Here is a 15,416-nt window from a genome sequence, read left to right as displayed (position 1 = left end):
CGGTGAATATGTTTTAATTCTTGTTGAACAATATTTGATGTATTTAAGAGCTGTCATAACAACCACGTGGATGAGAGTTGAATGGCAGATAGTATATTTTATTATACTTGAAAAATAGGATTTATTTTTATTTTTCTGATTAACTGTTTAGTGTAGTTCGATATTCATGTTCAAAGGCACCCCCACAGGGAGGGCTGGGAAGGGCCATACCCACTCCCCCGCTTTTTTGCCAATGTTTGTATATTATTATGGTATATTTTTATAAATATTTTTAAATGCTATATTTTTTCAATTAAAGAAATCATTGTTTACTAAATTTCACGTTTGTTTTGTTTCATAGCATTAATGAATTATAATAGTATAAAATACTATAGTATTATATGTTTTGGATATATATATAAATATGTATAATATTAATATATTATACACTTTGCTCCTCCCGCTGAAAATGTCTGCGGTCGGCGGTCGCCCTTATTAATGTTTCGGTGTTATTTTTTATTAATTTTGCGACGAAATTTAAAACTATTTGAATGCTTCAGATTTAGGGGGAGGTTAAATGGCTATAAATAAATATTTGAACTGGGCTAGATTTAAGTGCTAATTGATAGGTCTAAACAGGTGTTGTGGATTGGATCTATAATTTTTAGAAATTGTTTTTTTTGTTGGAGTACGTTTCTGCGCCGTATTCTAATTTTTATGTGTAGTACGTTGTGTGGATGGACTTTGGATTAGACTGGTGTGCTTTCGACATAGCGTTTTTTTATTTCTAAATTCGGTACTAAAGTTTTAATTACCTGCTATATTGTTTTTCGGTAGTTTTCGCATAGTTGTTTTGAGGTTTCATAATGTGTTATGATAGTGCTGTTTTCATTGTTTAATATATTTATTTGGTTGTTACGTTTTAGTTTTTTTAAGGATTTGATTTGATTCAAGAAGTTTGAATTTGATGTAAAATCGTGCCTAGAATTAGTTTTGCTATTTTTAATTAAATATCTGGTATGGGATATAGGTAAGTTTTTGAAAATAATGAAATCATTTAAATTTTTGGGTTTTTTTATAATGGTTTAGTGACCTATTTTTACTTTTATTGCAGTTTTTATTTTTACGTTCCCCCATTGCAGTGCTTTTGGTTTATAATTAATAGTGTATTTCCCAATTGTTCTTTCAGTAGTTTTTAAATTAAATTTTTGAAAAATTCAAATAGTTGTTCAGGTGTGACATTATTGTTTATTAAGTTTTTAATTTGTATTTCTCTTTCTATTGTGTCCGTGTATAGCTGACAACTTGGATGTTTTAAATTGCAACTTGAGCTTGTGTTATTTTTTGGGTCGAATTTTCTTGGTATTATTGAAATAAAAATTAAAATGTAGTCACTGTTTGTAGATGTCGGTGACGACTGTCTAATTTAGACTCTGGATTAATGCTACATTATAAAACGGTTATATATTTTCTCTATTTTTTTTCCTTTCTGTATCGATTGATATAGAGACCCATATCTCATTGTGGCTATTAAAGTCACCAGTAATTGTATACGGTGTAGGTAGCTGATTAATTATGATGCGGATCAGGTCATTATCGTTAAAATCAGTTTGGTTTGGTCATTGGTGTATATTTATTGCAAATAGCGAATAATATAATATACCCCATTTATGTACAATAATAATAGTTAACAATTAAATCACAGTTACATAAAAATGCTCTTGCATAAGATAATTTGTGCCATTTTGTCGGCTTTTTAGTATTTTTATATTTTAAATCTGTGGTTTGAATATAACAACAATTATATCGATAACGCCATATATTATCAAATTTGCTGTAAAAGTATCCCTACTTATTTTATTCATAGTCTGAACACGAGGCGTTTCGCAGTAAATTGAGTCGTATACTCGTAGATTTTATTATGTTTTTGATTTGCGTTTTGGAACGTATACATATAGTACCGATACAGTACGACCAATGTGTGCAAAAATCATGAAAAACAAGTTAGTATAGATAGTTACAAACGATGTGCCTTTAACAATATATTATATTTCTAAAAAAAATTTTCCTTTGACATTTCTTGCATTTTGTATGCACATATAATTTAAATGTATCATGATTCCAATCTACCGAAAAAAAAATGCTCACATAACATTGGAACCCATGTTATATTATTTACTAATACTACATGCTTTGAGTATAAATTACATAACTGTCTTAAAATTATATGAAAGCGATGAAATAAATATTTTATTGGAAAAAAATTTTATGAAACAAGTTATTATAAAATTAACATGTTCAATCTAATTAGTTGTCAGCTTAAATTCGTATTTTATGCAAATTTCCTTTTACAATATATAATAGTAACTACCTACCTACGAGTATTTGTTTTCTTTCTTGAGATTCAATGTTACACAACGCTCAAAATATTGTTTAAAAACTAATAACTCACTACATCTTTCACTTTCAAACATTTCCATTAAAAAATAATACACAACTGTTATGTCGTGTATAATGTATTAATGTATTAATGTAGGTATACGTAAATGCCACAATACCATACACGGGAATTGGACGAAAGAACCATATTATGATATTAACTTATAATCAAAAATATTATTATTATATCCACCACTAGTTTTATTTTAAACGCAGTTTTATATTATAGGTACTGATTATACATAAATGTAAATATAATGATCGTATCAATATTATTCGTTCATCACAGTAATTTATTGTGTATACTACGGTTTATACATGACTACTTTTTTAGTAAATTTGTAACATACATTTTAGAACATCAAATTTCATTGAGCAACGGGATTCTGCAATGTGAAGCGATAAATGTATTGATTTACAATGAAGAGGTTTTTTTAAGCAGTTTACACATTTTATAGTAGAAAAAATGCTTCGACCTTTAACTTAAGTAATGAGGATAGACTCTGGTAGAAATTTAGATATAATAATGGTACTTTTGAAAACACGAAAGTAAAAACTCCCAATTATTTAGAAAATAATTTGGAAAAAAAAAACAAAAATAAATAAATAAATTTGGGGAAAACTGAAATTTTTACACTAAACTAGTTATTAACAAAATCAAAAATATTATTTGTTTTAATTCAAAAATAATAATATTAAATATTATAATAAATATTAAATACTGTTATAAATAATACATTTCAACCTCGTTGTGGAGATTAAATATATTACACTGAGCAGTATTATATCAATAAAAGACATGCACTAATCGCTAATGACGTTAACAAATGTTCATCGTCAATCCATGCTCGTTACACAAAATCTGCTGTTTATAAGTTATAGCTATTAACTTTGGTTTCAATGATAACTTAATACAAAACAGTAAAATATTTTATTTTGCATGTACAGATTTTTCTTTTACTTTTATATTTATAAATATAATACATAGAGATTAAGTGCTTAAAATGGGACTATCTGTTAAAAACGTAACGAAAAACGTCCTGTTTGACGTTTGTCGGGACAAACAATGTACTTAAAAAATAGATGTCTTTATCGACATAATAGTTACTAACAGCTAATAATATTGTACGAAATAATATTATGGAACACCTATATAACATACTGTGTGATTTGTTCTTAACCAAAAATTAGTTTACCGTATTATTTACAGAAAAAAAACTTAAAGCAATATAAATGTACAGAGAAATATTTTGAGAAATATAGACTGATAAACGTCTCTGCTCAGAATTGCTTTTTGTACGCAATTATTTATCATTGAAATCGAATTTCAAATTTAACATGTCCGTAATGGATAGTGACCTACTCAATTACAAAATTCATTGTATATATAACTGAGTGAGTTCCTCGATGTTATTTTTTTGATTACATTTATTTATTTTTTTATTCATAAATAATAAAATGAAACCAGGAAGTTTGTTACATGCTCATGTTTTGTAATGTGTATTATAAATTTGTTAAAAGCGTTTGATCGTCTTCGTGGTTATACACTAAAATATATTGAGAATAAAAAAATAAAAATAAATATTACCAACAACATAATATTATATTAGGTATTATTTATTAGTGTGTGTGTTACCGATATTATAATTTCATTTTTACAGAAATGTCAGTGTGTCACCCAAAACCCGATGCAAAACCAGTTTTACTTGTTTGAAAAAAAACGCGACCGTCTACACGATTTAAAATTTTAGGGCAGACGCATGATGTTGTGAAACGTTAAATAGACGATTCAATATGATATTTTTAAATCAATATAGCTAATAAAACAAGACTGTTTGGATTTATACTGTGGCGAGCTATGATGACAGATGCTAGTGGACAATGATATGCAACCATTTCACGAATTTATGGACCAATATCACTCTAAAAAAAAAAATAATAATAACTACACAAATTATTTCATCTTACAAGTTATAAACAAAGAAACACTTTGTTCATTGATAACCTTATTGATTGTTTATCAATATTAACCATGTTAATTATTGTAACACTATTAAAAATAAATAAATATATATTTTTATTTTAATAAAATGGTTACATTACGTGGAACATACGACAAACATAATTTTAAAATATATTATTTAAAACTATTTGACCCGATATACAAAAATTTAATGAATAATATATTTAAAAAAAAAATCAAAATCAATAGTCTTTTTGCAAACTAGATATGTAATATAAATGTAATTTTTATTCAATAAAATACCTATGATTTATTGTTCATTTCTACATAGTAAACACCTTGTTTATTAATGGTTCCTATAGTTCCCTACATTAGTATTGCAGAGCTAATTTTTTTTACATTAGAAGACATGAAATTAAAGATGACATAATTTGAATTTACCTAGCTGAAAATAAAAATAATCAAACCATAATATTTATCGATAAAAAAAAATATAAACATAATACTTATTTAATTAAGGTGCCGCTACACCAGTATTTGTTTTCTCTGTCTATCTCCCACATAATATAGGAATAAAGATACTCCGTATTTCCACGATTACGACTCTCTGGTCCAGTTTAGGGCAAAAGCAACTATTATATATTTTATAAAGAAGAGTATTTCCTATGCATTGACCGGGTAAATTTTTAATATTTACATTTTTTATAAATATAAATATGTTTTAATTTAAAATAATTTCGATTATTTTTAACCATTAATAATTTATCCAAAATTGTAAATATTAAAAATCTATCCGGTCAATGCACAGGAAATACTCTTCTTTATAAAATATATTGTAGGTGCTTTTGCCCTAAACTGAACCAGAGAGTCGTTATCGTGGAAATACGGAGTATCTTTGTTCCTATATTATGTGGGAGATAGACAGAAAACAAATGCTGGCGTAGCGGCCCCTTAAAACATTTCATTTTTTTTATGTCAACCATAAAACACAATATTAAGAATGCAATCTTATAATTCGTCTGAGTAATTATTTCACAATCGATACATCTGTCATCTGTGTTGTTATAGGTATCTACCAGTTCGTAGTTTTAACGGAATAAACTTCCTTTTGACCTCTTAGTTATTATTAGTCGATTTAGTCGAATAAAACTATTTGAACAAAAGATAGATCATTATACACAATAGTTTTTAAACAACAAATTACTTGTTTTAATGTATATTTATATTTTTTATAGTTATATTAAACAATTGCCCTATTAATCAAAATCATATAAAATATTAAATTTTTGATTTAAATGTAATTATTAAAACAAAAAATTGAGGAATTCACCAAACTACAAAAGTTCCCAATAATTATTGTGTTTTTATGATGACTCGAATCATGATTAGTATTCGCGTCGTCTTTTGATCGGGTCGAATGGTATTATAATATAGATAATATATGGTCTATTTGATAAGACGAGATAAAAACAAAATTAATTTTACCGTCATTGTTGAATACGGTGCGTATGTGTGTCTATACTCTATACAACGATAATAATAATCATAATATATAATAATAATACAACTTTCAACGCGGGAGACCGCCATTGTCTTTGACGAAAATAATAAATAGTAAACGCGCACAAGGTGTACCAGCTATTATAGTAACTGCAGAACATATTATAGGATCTTCCACTGCACAACACAGTAAACGATCTAATTTTTTTCCTTAGGTTTCAATAGATTTTTTTTATTTAAGTTTTAATACAAAATATTTATTGCGCATTAAGTGATGTTTTTATGTCATTATACGCGTGCAGCAATTGTATTGTACATGCATATAAATCATATAATACATATATATATATATATATATATATATATATATATACATGCATAGATTTACTAGACGTAAAAACAAAACAAGATTAACTCATTCGTACAATTTATAAACTATTATTTTTTTTTTTGAAAATGTCCAAATCTTGTTGTGTAACGAGCAAAGTAATTAAATCTATTCAAAAATCGATCGAACAAGTATCGTATTATTATTTGTCTTCGGATGGTCATTTATGACGCAATAATATTAATTAGTTTTAAAACAACAAAAGGAAACGTCGTATAATCGTAATATATAAATATGTATGTATTTTTTTATTATTTTACATGGAATCGGTAAAAAAAATACACATGACCAACTAAATAATTAAAACAAACAATTCCAGCACACGATAAGAATAAGTAATAATAATAACAACAATATTTTCATTTATATTTTAAAGCTATATAATAACATATAATATATTATCACTGTGTATATGTGTTGATGGTTGTTCTAATGGCTATAATGACAAATGACCCGTTTTCGATGATAAATAATAATATACAATAATAATAAAATATCAGATTATTGTATTTAAGCAACGCATAATATATAACTAATAATTTTGTATCAATGTTTTTTTTTAATTTGTGTGATATTTTAATTACTGTCATTTAATTTTCGAAATGCGCTTAACCCAACTCGTAGTTCATGCTAATATTTTGCCTATGTATATAATAATAATATACTTAATTCAACGTTCTAATAAATTGTGACTTTAATTAAGTGTATTATTTTTTATAATATTGTTGACTGCTCTAATGTGGTGGCTATTGAGTCGTTTGATTATCGTATGCAGGTGGTACATACAATATATATGATATACCGACATACTGCAGTATAAATAATTATGGTACCTAATAGTAATTCCATTGACAAATAGCCAGATTAGCCGTAAAACTAACGCACAAAGACTAGCAAATACTTATATTTGAAGTTCACTGCCTCACTATAATATATAGCCACATAGGTAAAAATAGCCGAAAAAAATCGGATAACTTCAATCCCCCTTAATATTATTTAAAATAACAGCATTGGACGTAGCCATTATATACCCAATATGCAGGTTATTTATATACATGAGGAGTACACATTTTTATTTAAATGACTAACATATAATATCTGTTTTATTTATATTTCTATATCTATTAAGCAAACACAGTAGCTGATAAACACACATTATAAGAGGTATCAGTGGAAAAATATTACATGGTATTAAGTTACATGGTCATTCGTCATATTATTCTCTTACTTACCACAGTTTCTACCAAAAGTACAAGGATTATTATTGTGTTCGTATCACCTATCAGAAATATACTGTACCATTTAACAACATTTTAAATGGTACCTACATATTTTAATAATTTCGTTTGTAGGTACTTACTTAATCGTGTTTCGTGTTTGTAATCAACTTTCCAAGGTGTGGTATTATAATATAATATATTTATAGTAAACGCGTCTACCTAAAGTTCACTTGAAACTTCGCCATAATGTATATTTACTATATTTATACGTTCAAGTTTTCACAAATGTTTGTTGTGTGCTTTTTTTGTTTTCAATCGTTTTTAGCATCATGGAACGCGACGTGCGTGACATCTCGCAGCCGGTGACGACGACGACGTTGACATTATTTTCGAAACCTTATTATAATGTCCCAATAGTAATAGGTAAGGTGTATCTTCATCAGTGGCAGTGACAATATAAGGTTAGGCGTACATTCGTGCCATCAATTACTTATGCAAAAAAACAGCGGTGCTTGTAAGTGCTAATTAATTCAAACGGAGTAAGTATCTATGGTACCGCATTACTATAATATACCTGATAGGACAAGGTGACAAAATCGTAAAAAATTCGATTGAGCGTCTATTTTTTATTTGTTACCGACGCTCCATACGCGCATCAACGCATTAGTATAGATGCCTAATAATTAATATAAACATTATATTATTATAAATTGTAATAATATTATATCCTCGGCACGCCACGCGTGCACGGCAATGACCTGAAAACACACAGTGTAATATTGTAATACCAATAAAGAGCTAGTATAATAATTATACCTATATGATTAAATTAACGTACATCTTTTACCTTACATGATGCTCTTTTAGTTTCTGAGCGTAGCGCAAATAAATTAGGTTTAAATGATGATGTGTGTACCTATATCTGAATTCACTATTGGTATACATATATAAAAAAACAACTCCAATATTGAGAGTAGTTCAGGTAAAAAATTGAATCGTTTTGTACTATTGGTTTGATCAAAAGTAAAAAATTATAATTATTTATCAAAATAATAAGAAAAAAATACAGAAAAACGAAAATATTTATTCAACATCAGTTCTTGACAAAATTGATTTTCTTTTTGATAAAGTCATGGAATATTTTGTTTTTTATATTATACTATTTATATTGTTAACATTTTTTTTAAGTTTATTTTTTATCATAAACATTTTGAAGTTCATATTTCGATCAAATTGGATATTTTTCTACGAAAAATAACTACTTTTTTTCCAATTTTTAGTTCTACAATTATTAAGTTAAAAAATATCATTAGAAATAGAAACTGTCACTCTTCCCCTGCTCAGAATTATTTGTGTATGTATGTTTGTATGTTTATGCAATAATTTATCATTGAATTCAAATTGAACACATCATTACAGTGACCTCAACATATATATATCTGTGACCTATAGATTTAAAAGAGCCAACCTCAAATTTTAATATTTTACAACTTTTGTTTTAGGAAACTACTAATTCTAATTACCTACCTATCAGATTGGACATTTTAAAATAAAACTTATTTGATTGTGTTACAACATTAACTATGGTATCTTAATCGTCATGTATGATAGAGTTAAGCGTTTTTATAACTAAAAAAAAAAAAAAAAATTAAGCTCAAATCGATCAAAAAAATGAGATTGGCACTTTTAATACCTAAACAGAAACACACATATATATATATACAATTTAATAATACTATGTAGTAATAACATATTAATTCAAATGACTCGAACCGCATGAAGATGTTTAAAGACTAAAGAATGTTTTTTGTTACAGGCATTACAGTTAACACATATTTAAGTAGGTACCAATATGCACGCGTGTATGTTCAGAAGTATAAGAACGGTACTATACAAACGCGTTATTTTGAGTTAAAATATCATTTTGAAACAAAAATTATTTTCAATAAATCGACGTGAACTGATGCTAACCAGACGGCACAGCTGTTTTGAGCTATATTATATATTTATATAGTATATAAAATGCATTTTGAAACGTTCCACACACATAAGACGTACCTATATATTATATTATAATATAATATCAAGTACAAAAAAAAATGTAATAATGAAACTAACCACTTCAAATTTTCATACTTTAGTTTTCGACGACAATATTTTGAAATTTAAATCAGATAACATATTTTATATAATTCTATATTTTTTTTATTTTTTTTTTTATATCATAAATTATAAAAACATTTTTAAAACATAAATGTATGTATCTCTGCATTATAGTTAAAATATGCTAATAAGAAATCTAACTTTTCAGTTACAATATGTATTATTGACTTTATATATATTATATTATACAGAGTGATTCCCTAATCATATTTTTCTTTTGATAATGGAATTCTTTAAATTCTGATTTTTGGAAATTATTGAGTACCTATACTTAAGACCATAGTATCAATAGTATAGAATTTTTATAAGAAATGTTTTGAAGAGATACAAAACATCTTTTTTCAAAAAATAGATATAAATATTTAAAGATAAAGATAAAAATAAAAATACTAATATACTATCCTAAACACTTATAATATGTGGTCTATAATTTATATTTATTATATAAATACGGATTTTAGTTATTTTTCAAAAATAATTAAAATGTTGACAAAATATATTTATTATTTTAATCATTAATTACTAATATTAATTTACATACCATTTCTAATCATCCTTAAAAAAAAATATCTACAAAAAAAAATTATCTTCCGATGAATATTATTCAATATTTTTTGAAATTTATTATAAGATAATTAAAGATAATTAAAAAATTAAAAATTGATTGTTTGACAAACATTAATTAAATCGCAGACATCACACAATAACAAATTGATTTAATTTGGTTTCGGTGTCTGGAGTACTTATATTACGAGCATAGTGAATTTTTTATTTGTGATTTAAAATAACGAAACCTATTTTCTTTTACCAGGCTGCAGACTTTGAATTTTGAGACAACTAGTTGACATAATATACAATAAGTAGATAATTATAAATTTTGTAAAGCTTATATTGGATAAAACAATTTATAGAACCACCACCTAAACTTTTTGTAGCATTTGGTACAAGAAAAGTGTCAACCGATACGTCATACCATTGTAAAATCACAATGGCGTTCTCTCACCAATAATACTATATAGTATATACATTATTTTATTTATAATATCTATAAAATGATTATTTCAGTTAACCTAGATTTGAAATAAGCAAAATTGTTTAAGTATTTTTGACAAAAAATAATCATCTATAATCATAACGACTTACGGTCTAACATAAAAATTATTTTATTTTTAACATTTCCCATCAAGTAGATCTATACTTAATATATGGTCTATTAGTACCTATACCATGTTATGTAATTAGTTGAATTTTCAAATAGTAGGTACACCGTGCTTCACAGACCAAAAATATACGTATGTATAATTCATCCTGTCGTGTAGGTACTGTACACGTCATATAGTCACGTTAAATGTATTAGATCAACATGATCACTCTCAACTGATGGCTTTTGTATAATATATTTAGGAAATCACAAAGGCGTAATGAAAAAGATCCAGTCACGTTAAATTTTATCACATATAGTCACTTATATAAGAATATCTGAATATTAAATTATTACAATTTAAATCTCAAGTTGGATTTACTTTCAGACGACTATATTATATAAACAATCAACTTCAAATTTTTAAGCTTTGCACTAACAATGTGAATTATTCAACGTACAATAATTTTATTCTAAGAACCCAGTCAATTTATAAAAGTTGAAATTTATTAAAAAATATATATTTTATGCTTTATTATGTAATTTAAAGTCAAGAGTCGACAATTTTGTGAAATTTCATCATCAATATATAAATACTAAATAGTATAAGAAATTAGTAAATATCATAATATTAGGGTTAGGATGTTTATGATTTTGCATATTTTTTTTAAGTTATCCAATATAGCTTCCATTTTTATTTTTCAATCTATATCCAAAATATAAAAATTTTATTTTGCATATAATTGCATATTTTACCATTTTTATTTATAAATGCATTATTTGTATTTTTTCGGTTTTTAAGCGTATATTTGACGGTTTTCGATGCAAAATGCTAAAAATACCATAATTTTATATTTTATTAACCAAATCTGAAATAAATTAGTTTGATTATCTGTATTTTACAAATTATCACTTTTTATTGCTGGGAATTCATTATGGTTATACGAAGTAAAAGTACGTAATATTGGTATTAGCACCAAATAGACGAAGATTTATAACGGAAAATTTGAATAAACAATAATTATTCAATGAAACTCTTTTTAAAATATATTTTTTTTATATAATAAATAAGAATATTCAAATATGTAATATAATGAACACACACAAATAGTACCGACTCAATTTTTTTATATTCTATTAATAATTAGATTTGTCTATGTATTTATTGCATTTTTTTTTTTGTCCACATTTCTTTATTTTTTAATGCATATTTTTCAATATTGTCATGCATACTTAACTGTTTTTAATGCATAAGTGCATACATATTCATACATTTTTTAGTGCATAAAATTCCTAACCCTATTCATAATATATACATTACAAAATTAAATAATTTGTATTATGATAATATGCGAAGTACTCACTTTATAATATGGTTAAAACTTGAACACAATATACTTACCTATAACATAAGCTTACAAAACAATCGTTCACAATGGTGGATCGGCAATCGACATAGTTTTCTTCTCGTCCATAATAATTATTCTCCATATATATTCAGAACCGCATTAACTAAAAATATAACGAGTTTCTGATAAAGAGATATTTAAATTTTCTATACATAAAGCACAGTTTTTACAGAATTGAAGATACAAATCATAATATATAATATTTTGTTTATATAGAAGAGAGGCGGCATTGAAAATTATTTTTAAACATCTAATAATATGTATAATATAATATACGACGATAATGATAGCTCATCATATTATGCATATATGTGTATGCCATATATTATATACTATAATATAGTATTATATCAATTTTAAAATATTAGATTTAAATATAATTCCCTAGTAAATAGTCATTAATACAAATTACAATGCGTTACCCTGTCAATTCGTCCACCGTACATAAATAATATACGTATGTATGTATTATCAATATCAGAATATTATTGTTATTTTACTCGCTAACAATGTTTGAGGTTAAAAATTATCGTTGATATTATAAGTAATCGTTTTAAACAAAATACGACGTACTTGCATCATGTGTCCTTTGCGCATTATATTATTTTACTGTAAAATGTTTACATGAACTACCTTAAAAATCTACATGCGTGGGTAAAGACTATTATTCTAGTTATAGGCTTTGAGACTAAAAACTAAAGATGGACATAATATAGTTATAACGTTAACGACGAGTATTGCATATCATTACAACTTCTAACCATATTATAATGTTCTACTATTGAACATTTAAATAACGTAATATTGTCACATAGGTAGGTTTCAAACTACAAATATGTGAAAAAAACACTGATAACCGACACAGTGTCAGTGCGATACTACGTTATCACATTTTATCGGTTGAAGTCGTCCACCCATATGTGCGGTAGTGAATGTTACTGACCCTTTCCTACAAAACAAAATTATATTTTTCCCCACATTATACATTATAATAGTATAGTAGTATTTTATTTTTTCCCAATAGGCGCGTGTATAAAGAAAAATAATACAAAACATTATCATTGGTCACCTATAATACATACACAAATATGAATTTGTATTTTTTACTATTTGTATCCGAGGTAAATGTACCTACATCATACTTTAGACTTCAAAAGACCAAAAATTCTAAATATAAATGATATAAATGATAAATAAAATTTACATCAAGTATGGTATAATAATTATTGGATTAGGATAATCCTATAAAATCAAATCTTATTAAATCATTTTTTTTTCAAATGATAAACATTAAACACTACATAAAATACAAAATATAATGGAATCATAAGTTTAGATTTATAGTAATGATTATGTTATACAAGACTTACTAAGTGTGTAACTAATTAATAATAATATTTTTTTGAAAATATATATACATACCTATATACATATACATACAATTCTGATTTTATTATTTTACTATTCAGCGCTTTTTTTTATTTTTATATCAGGTAACAATAATAGTTTTCTTTGGCTAAAAAATAATTTCTTTTTGATATATATTTAATGATAAAGGGAATAGCCTAAATGATTTCATACAAATTAACATAGTTTAATGTTTTTATTGTTTTTAATATAACTACCTATACGTATTTAACTATTGTAAAAATGAATGTAACATAAACTATACCTAACCTTTAGATTCATTCGGCAGTATACTAATAACTACTTGTTTATAACAGTATATTATAGTAATTGCCTTTTTTTATAGTATATCTTTATTATTAAGTTATAACTTAAAGTTAATTATAAGTATGTATAATGTATAATATAATAATACGAAAAATATAAAAAGCACCAAAAACCGTTTTAAATTTCAAACAAAACTATGGAAATTAAAAAACCAAATTGTTCTTTTTCTATTTGATTAAATTTAGTTTTAATATTATTGTTTTTATATATTAACATAACAATCGAATGTCTATAAAATGGCCGCTTTTCTACAACTATTGCATAATATATAATATTGTAAATATACATGTGTGATTCCTCTTAAAGGTAACACTAAATAATTCTGTCCAGTGACATCGGATTAATATGCGGTTTTCGGGAGAGGATAGGAATACATAAATACACATTTCTTGATGATTTTTACATTTTTAAATCTTTCCGTGTGCGCATACGCAATACAACTTGCATTTTTTTACGAATACCAAATTCGGATAGACCGATTTTTTTAAGTCGATTTGGTCCTTTTTACCATAGCTCTAAAATCAAAATTGACTAAATGGCAACCAGTCAAAGTTTCGATTAAAATTATTAAATTTTTCAACAATCGTACTAGAATTTTATGAATTATTATGAAATTTTAAGTATTTTTTTGTATCCGTAGGTTTGCAGTTATTATTAAATAATTTAAATTTAATTTTGAGGAATTAGTACGATTGTTGAAAAATTCAATAATTTTAATCGAAACTTTGACTGGTTGCCATTTAGTAAATTTTGATTTTAGACTTTTAGAGCTATGGTAAAAAGGACCAAATCGACTTAAAAAAATTCGGTCTATCCGAATTTGGTATTCAAAACACCTATTGCCATTTAAAAAATGCAAGTTGTATTACGCATGCGTACACGGAAAGATCTAAAAATGTAAAAATCATCAAGAAATGTGTATTTATGTATTCCCTATCCCCTCCCGAAAACCGCATATTAATCCGATGTCACTGGACAGAATTATTTAGTGTTACCTTTAAAAGGAATCACACTGTATATATTATGAACTATATTTATAATAATATTTCATTATGATATGCAATAACATGAACATATTAAATAAATGTACCTCATCAAAGTAACATTTCCGAAACTTCAAACTTTCCGGTCAACACAATTGAAATCGATCCCTTTATTTTTTTGCTGAAAGTCATATAATGCCTACTTTTTTTACTCCTCGTTCGGCTATTTTATATTTCTCTTTTATTTTTACATTAAAAGTATATTATATCTCTAATAATACATATAGCATCGACTCAAACTCAAGCTAATAGGATCTACTAACTTTTCCACGCTAGCCTGAGTGTACTCCTTTACAGTATTTATTCTAAACATAACTCATAAATCAGTTTAGATAAAACTGTAATGTGAATAGGTGTCTAGTTTTTTGACACATATTAATTCACCGAGAGATTTTCATCGAAACACTTAATCTACTACTGCAGTACGTTGCTAAACA

The 15,416-nt window shown here is 25.8% G+C and overlaps 1 protein-coding gene across 1 annotated transcript in view; it reads left to right on the top strand.

Annotated features, from left to right (window-relative positions):
- LOC132921232 (enolase-like) overlaps positions 1-4,288 on the top strand; it is a 46,841-nt gene extending 42,553 nt beyond the window's left edge. Inside the window, exon 13 of the mRNA XM_060984132.1 lies at positions 4,080-4,288. Within this exon, the coding sequence (XP_060840115.1) occupies positions 4,080-4,169 (90 nt within the window). The 3' untranslated portion in view covers positions 4,170-4,288. The remainder of the gene's footprint in view (positions 1-4,079) is intronic.
- The last annotated feature ends 11,128 nt before the right edge of the window (positions 4,289-15,416 follow it).

The sequence above is a fragment of the Rhopalosiphum padi genome, chromosome 2, assembly GCF_020882245.1.
Source record: "Rhopalosiphum padi isolate XX-2018 chromosome 2, ASM2088224v1, whole genome shotgun sequence".
NCBI lineage: Eukaryota > Metazoa > Arthropoda > Insecta > Hemiptera > Aphididae > Rhopalosiphum > Rhopalosiphum padi.
Note: the sequence above shows the minus strand (reverse complement) of the source record. Positions and strands in the feature narration are given on the sequence as shown.